This window comes from Cinclus cinclus, chromosome 31 (assembly GCF_963662255.1).
Source record: "Cinclus cinclus chromosome 31, bCinCin1.1, whole genome shotgun sequence".
NCBI lineage: Eukaryota > Metazoa > Chordata > Aves > Passeriformes > Cinclidae > Cinclus > Cinclus cinclus.
In genome coordinates, this window is record NC_085076.1 from 976,799 (window position 1) to 989,726 (window position 12,928).

General features: G+C 46.8%; 1 protein-coding gene across 2 annotated transcripts in view; it reads right to left on the reverse strand.

Moving 5' to 3' along the window:
- LOC134055340 (GON-4-like protein) overlaps positions 1-12,928 on the reverse strand; it is a 30,503-nt gene that overhangs the window by 6,788 nt on the left and 10,787 nt on the right. For both annotated transcript variants that reach the window (XM_062511633.1, XM_062511631.1), the window contains exons 11-22: positions 12,749-12,850; positions 12,072-12,112; positions 11,468-11,571; positions 8,846-9,044; positions 8,040-8,126; positions 7,432-7,603; positions 6,640-6,784; positions 6,336-6,486; positions 5,646-5,762; positions 2,648-4,351; positions 1,336-1,582; positions 154-335 (exon numbers count right to left, since the gene is read on the reverse strand). In XM_062511633.1, the coding sequence (XP_062367617.1) occupies positions 154-335; positions 1,336-1,582; positions 2,648-4,351; positions 5,646-5,762; positions 6,336-6,486; positions 6,640-6,784; positions 7,432-7,603; positions 8,040-8,126; positions 8,846-9,044; positions 11,468-11,571; positions 12,072-12,112; positions 12,749-12,850 (3,251 nt within the window). The remainder of the gene's footprint in view (positions 1-153; positions 336-1,335; positions 1,583-2,647; positions 4,352-5,645; positions 5,763-6,335; positions 6,487-6,639; positions 6,785-7,431; positions 7,604-8,039; positions 8,127-8,845; positions 9,045-11,467; positions 11,572-12,071; positions 12,113-12,748; positions 12,851-12,928) is intronic.

Genomic DNA, 12,928 nt, shown 5'->3' on the forward strand with positions numbered 1-12,928 from the left:
CAGCTCAAGAAAGGCACAATTTGGGAAGTGAAGCACCACACATGGGGTGTAGGAAGAAACAACTCCACCCCAGCCAGAGGAGGCAGTTCTGTGGCTCAGTTCTGTGTCAGAGAACCCCAAATCTCCAGTGTTCCTGCTCCTGGGCTGTCTTACCCTGGTCAGGTAGGCCTGGGCAAAGGCCAGGTCCTTCTGCTCCCTCAGGGGATCCCTCTCCAGGATGTCCTCATCATACAGCAGCAGCAGCTTGGACGTGTCTTTGCTGGCACGAGCCCGGCCCCGCTTGTTCCTGGTTCTGTGGGAGCTCCTGCTCTTCCCAGGTGCTTTCAGGTTCTCTCCTGTGGAGGAGAACAAGGTCAGCTGGTGGCAGAGGCACCCCATGGCTCTGCCAGGGCAATTCTCCAACAGAAAAGGAGCTTTCAGAGTCACTGATAAGTTCCTGTCTGTGCTCCCTGAAGGTGTAAGAGAAATAAGCTTCCCACGATTCAAGCTGGCCAAAATCCTAAATTTGCTGTTTGTTTCCACAGCATGTGACAGGAAACATCTATGGATACAACCACATGTCCATCCCAGCTTTTCTTGGAACTAAAAAGTCCTGCACACCAGGGCAGAACAACCATGAGGGGAACAGAGACACAGCACAAGCCCCAGAGCTGGCTGTTCACTCTGCAAATTTGAGCTTATTATTTCCATTATAGTTAAAGCACAGATAAATCCCTAATGTCACAGAACAGGGAATAAAACAGGGTACTGAGAGTGGTTACATCCCAATTTTTGTGGCTTTAGGATTAGGAATCTGTTGATCTAATGGGCTGAGGTCCCTTTCTCAAAGTTCATTGCTTAAGTTCATTTACTACTTGCTGCATTTTGTTCCATTTCCTTTTCTGCAACATGATCTTGTCAGACAAAATTCAACTTAGCAAAGATTTGACTATTTAATATTGTTCTACAGGTATGAGGTATTAACTGACAGAAACCATAAATCTGCAAATTTTTGAGGCATTAAAGACCCTTGGCTCACATGCAAGAGAGCTGTAACTGGGTCCCAAAGTTGTATTTCCAGCTGGAAAGCATCATTTGGTTCAGATACCTCTGTGAAATTAAACCCAGACAGGATCCCCACTGATCCCTTCACAGAGCAGCTCTACTTCCTCACTCTGTGTGTCCAAAAACAAAAAAAAAACAACCCAAAGAATGCCCCTGCTGCCATCCAAAACCCCTACAGCACCCACCTGCTGCCATCCAAAAATCCCCACAGCACCCACCTGCTGGAATCCCAAAAATCCCCACAGCACCCACCTGCTGGAATCCCAAAAATCCCCACAGCACAGCACCCACCTGCTGGAATCCTGTGGGCTTCCACCTGTGGGGAAGCTGCCTTGGCCATTGTGAAGGCAGATTTAGGCTCCTCTGATGTATCTCCACATATTTCATCATCCTTCTGTAAATTCTCTATTCCTTCCCCTTCCTCCTCCTCCTCTTCCTCAGGCTCAGAGTTCTCTTCCTGGGAATTCTCTTCTTCAGAATCTCCTTCTTGGCTTAAACGTCTCTCTGTTGCAAGCCAGGTAAGTTTCTCCATAGTTTCCTTAGAAAGCAATTAATAACAAACAAAAAAAAAATCCCATTGTTTTATTGTTTGGTTTAGTATCATTCAGCAACTTCCTCACTGAATCATGACTCCATCAGCCAATTTCATAGCTCAGCCCCTGCCCAACTAAAGGATTCTGCTAAGGAACTGAATTCAAACCCCTCCAGAGCTGCCTAAACCTGTAGCATGCAAAATCAAATTTCAGCATTTGCCATTCAGCAGATAAGGCCTTAAATGAGAAGGGATTCTGTGACTATCTGCCTCTCTGGCAGATTTCAGCCACAAGGTCTGTAAGCACTGCCTCTCTAGGCAGTCACATCTTTTGTGATTTCATCTTTGCTTACTGAGACCTTCCTCAGGTGACAGAGAGATCGGGAGAGCAGCACTGACAATTTCCACGGGCTTTATTTCTTCTGTGAAGGGGAGGTCAGGCAGCAGTCCAAATATATGGGTTACTACAGGTATTTTTATAGGGTTTGGGTGGATTGAAAATAGGCCAATAGGGTACAGAATTGCAACACTGTCCAACTACAAAGAAGTTCTATGTGTAAAATAACCAATTACGGAGAATCAATTCCAACCAATTTTCTTCTAGAAAGATAAGCAAGGGTCTAGCATTTTTCTAGCATGAGTCATTCTAAGTAGTTTTTCTTATCTCAAAGAGAATAGCAAGGGGGCCTCACAGGGGTATCTGCAGAGGAATCCCTCTCCTCCACAGGATTCCTTAATGACTCCTTAATGATCATCTTAGCTCTTAAAGGCTTGCTGCAATTGTGACCTGGAAAGTAATTTTCACTTAAAGTACTTCTTAGAGAGCAGCCTCACTGAGAAGTCCTTGCTGCTCAGCAGAGTTTAAATCTGCATATTTGCAATATATACTCTTAAAGACTGCACAGGAAAACGTGGTGTCCAGTTTCTCTGTGCCCAGCACAATGCCAGGCTGTTAAAGAGTTACAACCCACCTTCCCAGTGGGATTTCCAGTGGGATTGGCCCTGACTCCATAGGGTGTTTCAGGACACCTACAGTTCCCTTTAAAGGTTTTATTAAAGTTTTGTCTTTACCTGCAGTTCTGGCACTGACAGAATAGACTCTTCTGAGGCTGATGACATTTCCTCATCCTCATCTTGTGTAAAATCATCAAAGTCATCTTCTTCCTCTTCTTCTTGCCCTTCCCTCTCTCCTGCAGCCTCAGGGCCGGCCGGTGTCCCCACGGACTGACCATCGATGCTGGATGAGTCCTCTGGTCTTCCTGGGGGGCTGCTGAACTCTGCCTCCCCCTCTGCTGAGTAAGGGAGGTTCTTTGGAGAGTCACTGCTGGCTGGTGGCCCAGCAGCCCCCCCTGCCTCCCCCTGCTGCTCCCCCCGGGGAGGGGATGGCTCCTCCTCTCCCTTCTCCTCGCAGGGAACCTGCTCCTTCTTGGGCTCATCCCCACAGGAACACGCAGCCTCCATGTTCAGCTCCTGGCCAAGGCCCAGCATGAACTCCTCCTTCCCTTCAGCACATAAAAGATCCCTTTTCTGTGCCAGGTTTGCTTCATTGGGAGCATCACTTGAATCTTCAGACTTGATTTTCACAGATTCATTGGGACCTTCTAGGCGAGGCAAGAGTTCCAAAGGCAATGGCTCTGTTGTGTTCCCATCTCCCTCTCCCACTGCCCAGCTGCAGCAGTCACCCTTGTTCCCCTTGTCCTGAGTGCCCTCGTGGGGAGTGGCAGGGTTTGTCCCACACTCCTCCTTGAGGGACACAGCACAGCAGGGAACGAAGAACTCGGGGGGCTCCACCTTGGGCTCCACTTTGGGCTCCACCTTGGGCTCCACCGTGGGAAAGGCACCAGGAGCAGGGACCAGGGTCAGCTTCTCCTCCCCTTCACCCACAGCAGGTGCAGACAGACCCACAGGGTTGGGAGAGACAATCAGTGATGGGATGGAAGAGGTCACCAGAGGCTGATTTAATGGACATGGGAACGTGGATGGATTCACCAGCAGGGTTGTGACCGGAATGGCCTGAGTGCCTCGGCCCACTGCCGTGCTGAGGGGCTGGATCATGTTGCAGCCATTGCCAATGTTAACCACCTTCACTGTGGTGGCAGGGACAGTAAGGATGACAGGGGAGGGCTGGATCAGAGGGGAAGGTTTTATCAGTGGAGCAGATCTTGTCCCTTTTTTCCTCTGGTAGCCCTTCCGCACGCAAGGTTTGCGCGTTTTCGTCCCGGCCGAAGCTGGCGGCGTCACCTTGGACTGGAAAGTCGCTGGCTCTGAGGACACCAGAGCTGGGGGTACAGCAGCTGGGAAGGCTTGTCTGGAGTCTGGATGGGCAGTGGAAAGCACACTCTGGAATTCCAAGCCATCCCCACCTCCCACCACTGCTGGAACGTTCAGGGGCACGGCCGGCGCTGGCTGAATGGGCCGAGGGGCCTTGAGCAGGACCTTGCTGGGGACAGCCTTTGACTGGGACAACTTCAGAGTTTTCTGGATGCTGATAGGGTTGGAGCTGGGCTGCAGACAGGGATTGGGGCAGATCAGGACAGGCTTTAGAGCTGATGACCTCTGCCTCCTCCAGGCCCTCCTGGAGAACCGGTTGGCCAAAGGCTTCAGGGTCAGCACGAGCCCCTTGGGCATCAGCAGAGGGTATTTGTCATCACATTCTGTGTCTGAAGTTTCCTTTTCTGACCCCAAAAAGGCAGATTCTGCACCAGGTGAAGCTGGTGTCTCCTTGGCATCTTCTGCCAGCTGCTTCAGTTCTGCCTGGATGGAGGGCAAGCTTGCCTGGAGGGAACAAGGATTCATTGGAATTGATTATTTATAGGCTATTCCTGCATTCCTATCTTCACACAGCAGCACAGAAGGCAACAGACAGCAACCTGCCTCTACAAGCAGGTTTTATTTCCTTTATACTACTGCATGCTACTTAATAGTACTTGAAATTCATGAGTTGCACCACAAAGCCTTTAGGAGACTCTGAGAACCTGAGAAAAACAAGACTGAACTGCTTTATAAAGGTTGCTTTAGTGAACACAAGATTTTGTGGGAAGGCAACAAAAAATCCAGTTCTCTTGATCTCTTGATTGTGTAACAGGGGGTGATCAAAATAATTGGATTTTATGGCACCTGAGTCCAACTGTTCCCATGGGTACAGTCCTGCTGACTGACTCACCCACAGGCATGGTTTCTGTGCCTCCAAGAAAAAGCCCACAAGGAAAAGGCACACAAAGCCCAAGGAAAACCCACAAGAAATGAACCAAAAAACAACTCCCCCCCAGCCCTGAGTGCATGCTGGAGTCTGAAAAACAGAGGCCTCTCTGAATTCCTCAGAGAGAGATCAAAATGCAGGGCTTGAATTAAAAGCTTTAGATAAATTAAAGTACATTAAGCCAATTGTACATGAAACAGAGGTGTAAGTTTAAGTTTTAGGTAGTGAAGTAAGTAAGAATATGTTTTAAGTACCTTAAAAAGTAAAAGCCCTAGACATCAGTGTAGAAAACAAGTCTTAAAAAACAAGTCTCAGTGAGAGCTCAAAAACATAGGTCTAAACATAATAAAAATATAGTAAGAATACTGCTTACATTTTGCAGGAAGAACAGATAGGCTATATGCACAAGTTAAGCATAAACTTTCATATTATAAAACTAGAATTCTAATAGGTTTACAAGAAATGCTTCAAGGTTTGTGTTTTTAGCTCATTGGGCAATTTGTAAATAAAAATCCGTCTATTGGAGTGAGAGCTCTCTTGCTCTTTCTTCCTCCACCATCATCATCATCACCACCACCACCACATGAAAGAAGAAGAGGAGGAAGAACAAGAAGAAAAGACCAGGGAGCATCTGCCTTTGCTCAGGACTGTGTACCAGGCTGCAACTTCAGCCTCCCCAGGGCCTTGCACCAGGAGCTGCTTCTTTGGGACTCGATGCCAAAAGCTTTTAGCATGGACTTGAACATTTGGGTCTCTTTGCCTTTTGAGACTGATGTGCCTTTACAATAAAGAACTTTACAGCAACTAACAACTGCTCATCTCCTTTAAAGAGAACAACAATCCTGTCAGGTGCAGAGCAGCAGAAAATACCTTTAACCAGAAGGGCAGGCGATGCTCCTCCCTCTCCACGGGCGGCTTCCACTCGTGGGGCTGGATTTCCTCACAGCACTTCACCAGCACAGGCAGCTGCTTTGTCTTTCTGTAGTACTGTGGGGACAGGAGACAAGGCCAGACAAGGTGGCTGTGGTCAGCTCACCTGCCCAGGTACTGCTGGCATGAAGGAGCACTGGGCTCTGTGAAAGTGTTTATGTGAATAAAGCAATTCTTTAATAAGGTTCTACCCACACAAACATTAAAATTCAAGAACCAAGGCTGAACAGGACCTCACTGCTATCCTGGCTGCTCTCACAGAGGCTCAGGCAGATGTGCAGGTGTTTCATGTCTTTTTGGTTCTTACTTTCTCTTCAGTAGCTCCCAGTAGCTTACAGGACAGGATTATTCCCCAACTGGCTGCAAACAACACTTTTCTTTAAGTTTTGCCTCTCAAACGGTCACTTGTATGAATTTTTGTCAGGATTACTGAGTTGTACCAGGACTATCTGGCCTCTAAAGAGTCAAAACAGTAATCTAAGTACCTGCCAAGTCCAGGGGATAAGGTAAATAAAAGGATAAATCCTCACTGCTTGACATTTTATTTTAAGGAAGTGTCAGCACAAAGAGGCCTTTGGAACACAGAGCAGCTCTGCCCTGCTGGAACAAACCCCAGAAGGTGTCCCTTACCCTGATGATGTTGTCAGGGGCTCGGTTCATGTTGAGGTTCTTGATCCTCACTGTCAGCTGATGGGCAGTTTTGGTGGGCAGGAGGTATTTGCTGATCAAAGGCTTTGGAAACTCCGTCCCTTCAAAATGTTTCAGCCCTAAAGCCAACAAGCTGGACAGGGAAAGAAGGAGGGGAGAAGATAAGAAACCTCTCAGGGAGCTGCTGGGTTGTGGCATGGTTCTCACCAAGGATTGCAGCCCAGAAATTCTCCTTGACAAACAAATGCCATTTCCACACATTCTGTACAGTAACTGAAGCACCTACTTGTCCTCTGCCTTGGTGAAGATGATCTTGTCCCGGTGAGTGTTTGCTCTCAAGGAACAGATTGGCAGCAGCTCTGGGTACATAAAGACTTTCCTCGTTGCCAAAATCCAGGCCACTTGCTTTGGCAAACAGGAGAATTCATTTGCTGTGAAAAGAATTAACAGGTAAGGACAGTTGTGTATGTGGATGAATGTTTTTCACAACTCACTTTTTGAAAATGCTGTTTCTTTTACTCCTTTCACTGCAAAAATAGACTTTCTTCCTGGTTTTAGAATTTGCAGATTTCCTAGTTTTTCCTCCTAAGTTTACATCAGCAAAAGGTAAAATTCTTTTCCCTTTCCATCTTTTCCTTTGCTCTGTAGCAAGGCAAAGATCAAGTGGACACTCTGAGCACCCCCCCACAGGGCATCAGGCACAGCCCAGGAGGGGGGGACAGGAGCCCAGGAGAGGGGGGGACAGGAGCCCAGGAGAGGGGGGGACAGGAGCCCAGAGTCCCTCCCCAGGGCCAGCAGCTGGAGCTGTTCCTGTGCCTGCTCCACCATCCAAGGGTGGAGAGCCCCAGAGCCTGGGGCTGAACTGGGAGGGAACTGGTCTGACTGGGACCAGCTGGGAGTGGGGGGGTGGGGGGGGGGTCCAGCAGGGCCCTGTTGGGTCACTGTGAGGGGGCCTCAATCTCAGCAGTGACAATCTGAGGGACCCCAGAGCTGCTCCAGGAGGGCCAAACTAGGAATTTCCCTTACCACATGGAATAACTATCTGCCAATGCTTTCCCCACCCTGTCCCCTCACTCACCATTCTTCTTCACAGCTTTCCGAGGGCTCCAGTCCACTGGGACCTGGGCATGGAAATCCTCGATGAGCTGCAGGGCCCCCTGCAAGTTGCAGGGCTGGAACATGGTCTGGAACTTGGGGTTCAGGGGCACCCGGAGCAGGGTGGAGCTACGGGCAAAGCTCCTGAGCTCACTCTGCAAAGTCAGGCACAGAAACATCAGAGAGAGGCCTTTGAGTACAAGGCACAGAACACACAGACTTAATGCAAAAAAAAATGCCTAAAATGTCTTAATTCTGGGCATTACAAATCCAGGGATAGAGGATTTACTGGGAGGGTGGCACAGCGTCTCCAGAAAATTGTGGATTTCCCATGCCTGGAAATGTCCAAGGACAGGTTTGATGAGACTTGGAGCACCCTGGGATAGTGGAAGAGGTGGAACTGAGTGAGCTTTAGAGGCTCTGCCCACCCAAACCATTCTGGCATTCCATGAGGTTTTTTTTAATCCCTGCCCTTTCCAGAACCTTAGTTCTCAGTTTAATGGGATCCATTAAATAAATTCATCTCTCTAAGATGCCCAGGGACCAGCAACTGTTTGAATTCATGGATCTCTGATTCCAGGCATTCCTTACCAAAAACATCTGGGTGGTGCTGGCCTCTGAACTTAGAGCAGGGTTGAAACTTGCCAGGAGATGGATCTGAGTCAGAAGCTGAACATGCTTGAGGAATAAAATCAGACAAATTGTTTATTTCAGTTTATCAGAACTCCAAGAAACTGGAAAGCACAAAACCAAAAGCACAAGAAATATCTCCTGGGCACAGCAAAAATATCTGACTGCAAAAAATCTTGTAAGCAATAGAAAACTGGTGGGAAACTTTAATATCCATTGGCAAAAAGCTTACTGCACAAATTTTGAACACATCATCTGCTAAGTCTTCAGGCAATTTCCCAGCTTTTGTGCTAAAGTCTCATAATGACCAACACAGAAAGGATTTTTTTACCTACATAAATACAGAACTACCTCTTTAGCAGCAACAATTCAGTCTCTCAGAACTGCCCATTTCTGAATTTCTACAGTTTTGTGTGGTGGCAGGAGGAAAAAAAAAAAAAAAAAAGAAACCTAACTAGATCAAGAATAATATTCTTAGGCAGTAATACAGAAGTTGGTGAAAACAGAGTTTTGACAGATACAGCCAGCCAAGGCAAGATCTCCCATGAGAAGAGATGCCAAGAAATGAGCTGTACTTACTCAATTCCAACTGTCTTTCCATGTGAAATCAGGCATGTGAGTATCACCTAATAAAGCTCCAATTCACATGGAGTTTTATCCAATTAATTATTTGAAGGAAGCAAAGCCCTACTGTGCCCTTGGCTTCCCTGCCCCTCACTGAGCACAGCAAACCCTTCTGAGATCAGAGCATCTCTAACACTGATCACCTGCTGCATTTGCTGCTGGAGCCTCTTTCTTTGTGCACTGTCCAGAACAAGACTCTGGAGGGGCTTCTCATTTGGGGGTTTTGATTTTTCAGTCTCTTGGGGTGCTTTGATTGAGGACTTTTTCATTCTCAGCTGCTCCAGTTGTTCCTTCACTGTCCGGTGCTGCTTGTTCAGCAAATTGGCCAGAGGCTCCTCAAATCTGTAGTAAACCAGGCAGAGTAAATGTAATAGATGTATGATTTATTAATAATTCATGTTTACTTGGAGCATTTCACTCTGTATTTGGTTTGCACAGTTCAGGGATGGCCATCCCTTTACTACTCAACATTAACTCCAGCTTGAAAAACCTGAGCTACTTACACATAAAAGTCTTTTAGTGCACCCCAGCACTATAAGTTTTGGGATACAGTGCTTCAGCTGCTTATTCCAGGGACACTTAAAAGCATTTTCCACCCTTCCCACCCATCTGTGCCCCACTCATGTGTTCAGATGCTCTCCCCACCACTCAGGACCTAAACCAATCCCAAATGCATCACCTAATCTTTAATTTTTACCATCAGCAAGGGTTGAAGCCAGGGTGTTATCAGTGGCATTTTAACATATGGAAGGTCTCCAGAAAGACACCACAGTGCCTCAAATCCTGCTACTTTATTAAAAAAATTAATTATTACCCAGCCTTATGCTGAGAACTCTACCAGAGATCCTACAGTAAGAATTACTCTTGTAGCAGAAAAGAGGATGCACAAGTCACCATCTTTCAAAAAATAGTTCCAGTAGTTATTATTTAATTTTATTTATTTTAGCTACACCAGTTAATATCCTGATTTCTGCTGGTGATCAGCTTCCCTTCTGTAACAGACCTGAGGTCAGTTACAGAATTGTTCCAAGATGCTCCTAATGCATGGTATCACAAAAACAATAAATGCAGCAAACAGATATTTCTGCATTTAAGAATCCTGTATACAGATAAAACCAGGGAAGAAACAACCGTGAGAGGTGCCCACCAAAGAAAAATTAATAAAACCAAATTGAGAGCACAAAGCTGCCTGGCTTTCAGTTTGTAGCTGGTTTTAGAGCTGGTTCACTCCCCTCTGGCACTGCTCAGCCCAGAGAGAGCACCCAGAAACTCCAGCCTTCATTTTAGCTCCTTTCCCAAACAGACACAGCTTGATCTTGAGCTCATCTGCCCCATGAACAAGGAGACACCACTCATCCTGCAGCTCCTCTTTAGCCAGAGTTTGTAGCTGCTGAAACTCAGTGGAATTATTACCTAGAGAGAAATCACAGAATCATGGAATGCTTTAGGCTGGAAGGACCTTCAAGATCATCTCAATCCACCCCTGCCATGGGCAGGGACACCTCCCACTATCCCAGGATGCTCCAAGCTCTGTCCAACCTGACCCTGGATACTTCCAGGGATGGAGCTGCTTTAGTTCCTTTCTTCTTCAAGCTGATGCTATGTATAAACCAAAAAAATACAATCCAGGGTCCAAATTTCACAGATATCTCATTCCTAGGCCTCAGTTATCTCAGGCAGTATTTTTCTCAGAAAAGGCCAATACACATCCAAGCTGTTTAATGAAAAGAGAAGGTGCCACACTTAAAACAGCTCCTCAAGCATCTCCTGCCATCACAACAAAGCCAGGCAGCAAGGAAACCCTTAGCAATAAAAAGGGAAAGAAAATTATTATTTCTGCAATGATGTTGCATCACTATAGCCACCAGCACAATGCAGAGCAAAGGAAGAGGAGTGGCTGCCACTGAGGTTGGGACAATCTTTGCACAGGTCCTGCAGAGCTTTGATCCCACACACAGCAGATCCCGGGTCTCTGCCCATTTCCTGGAAGAAAAATGTGCCACCTGTGCCACCTCCTGCTCCACTGAGCAGTGCCAGCGACAATTTCACATGGACAGATTGTGAGAGGAGATAGGAACAGTTTTATATCAGAAGATGAGAGATTTAGATCAGATTTTGGGAAGAAATTCTTCCCTTGAGGATGGGCAGGCCCTGGCACAGGGTGCCCAGAGCAGCTGTGGCTGCCCCTGGATCCCTGGCAGTGCCCAAGGCCAGGCTGGACACTGGGGCTGGGAGCACCTGGGACAGTGGGAGGTGTCCCTGCCATGGCAGGGCTGGGATGAGATGAGCTTTAAGGTCCCTCCCAACCCAAACCATTCCATGAATCCCTGTAGAGCACAGAGGTTGAAGAAGCAGGAACAGAATTCCTCACTGCAGATCTTGCCTTGCTGGGGCACATTCACACATCTCTGTTTTCAGCTGAGATACAGAACAGCACCAACCTCAGTGCAGGCACTCTTGCTCTTTTCCGTTGTTTTTAATTTTCAGATGCACAATCAGTAAAGTCAATGGTGGCAAACAGAAGAAAAAGGATCAATGTAATTATCCAATCCCATGAAGAAAAATAGGTCAGAGCTTTCAGAACAGTGGCCTGAGATGCCAAGACAATCTCTCTCTTTGGTGACTGCCACAGGTAACCAGAAGCTTTTCCTAAATAGAGATCAAGACCACAAATACTCCAACCTTAGGGCCTGTGGGATGTTAAAATTTGTTAAATTTGTTAAAATTCCTCAGTAGAGATCACAACCATGAACAAATGCTCCTACCTGAGGGCCTGTGGGGTGTTAAAATTTGGCCGAGACTCTGCAACAACATCTTCATCTTCTGGCCCTTCATCTTCCATGTTGGAGAAGCCCATCTCATCCTGGAACTGGCAGCAAACATGGAGCAAGTCAGGTGGAGAAAGCTCAAGGAACAAATCTACCTTGGGCTAAATGAGCTCATGATGATCCTCTGAGCACAGACCTTCACTTGAGGAAATCCTTGTACTCCTTCCCTCCTGGAAACCCCTCCAGACCTTCCCTCCAGACCTTCCCTCCAGGAAACCCCTCCAGACCTTCCCTCCAGGAAATCCCTCCAGACCTTCCCTCCAGGAAATCCCTCCAGACCTTCCCTCCAGGAAATCCCTCCAGACCTTCCCTCCAGACCTTCCCTCCAGGAAACCCCTCCAGACCTTCCCTCCAGGAAACCCCTCCAGACCTTCCCTCCTGGAAACCCCTCCAGACCTTTCCTAAGGCTAAAAACGACCCAGTCATGGCAGAGCCCTTGGCATACACACAGCACTGAGTGTTTTCCCAGAGCCACCCCTCCAGATGCCATGTCACACCTGATAGCTCTATCCTTCAGTGCTACATTCAGTTTATCACTTACTGTCTCAAACAGCTCCTCCATCAGCTCATTCACTTCCTTTTCTGCAAGTAAAATTAAAAAGAATTATGAAGATTCCTTTCCCAAGAAACACTCAGGAATCCTGTCATATCAACTCAATTAAGGAATTTCTCTCACAAAGAGAAACCTTCTTCTTGCAAACAGAGGACCAAAAAAGAAAGGCCCTTGATAATTCCCTTTTTAATGCTGGGACCAAAAAAATCTTGAGCTGAGATTGTCTGAATCCTAAAATATCACATTACAACTCATTTTCATGATTAAATTTAAAGTTATGGTAATCTGCAATAAGACCTAAAGCAAGTGTGGCTTGTTGCAAAGATGGAAAGTGATATGTTTATAAAAAATAAGCTGAAGGCTGTGAAGATTTCAAAATTTAATTCAATTCAATCACAAGACAAACATTCAAGTCTGAACTGCCTGAAGCTTTCAGGGTGTATTATCACCTAATTTCAGGTTGTATTGTCACCTAAATATTGTTCTTCAGGCTGTGCTGCACCTGAGCATAGCAGCTCTGCCCAGACCCTTCCATGCACTCCCAGAGGACCAAAAGCTGTTCAAAACAGCATGCAGATCTTTATTTAATATCCTACACTGAAAAAATCCTTGCAACAAAAAAACACTTTTTCCAAAAAGGAGGGAAAAATTCCTGGGGAACTTACTCGTGATTCTCACAGCACGGTCATTCCTGAAGTCTTCTGTGTCTGGTTCATCCAGATCTTCCAGGAAGTTGTACTCAGGATCATCATCATCATCAGCTTCATCTACAAAGAAGCAGGTTTGGAAGTGTCATTACCCTGCCCCAGCACCAAGCAGCTGCCAGGAGCAGAAGCTCTTTGTTC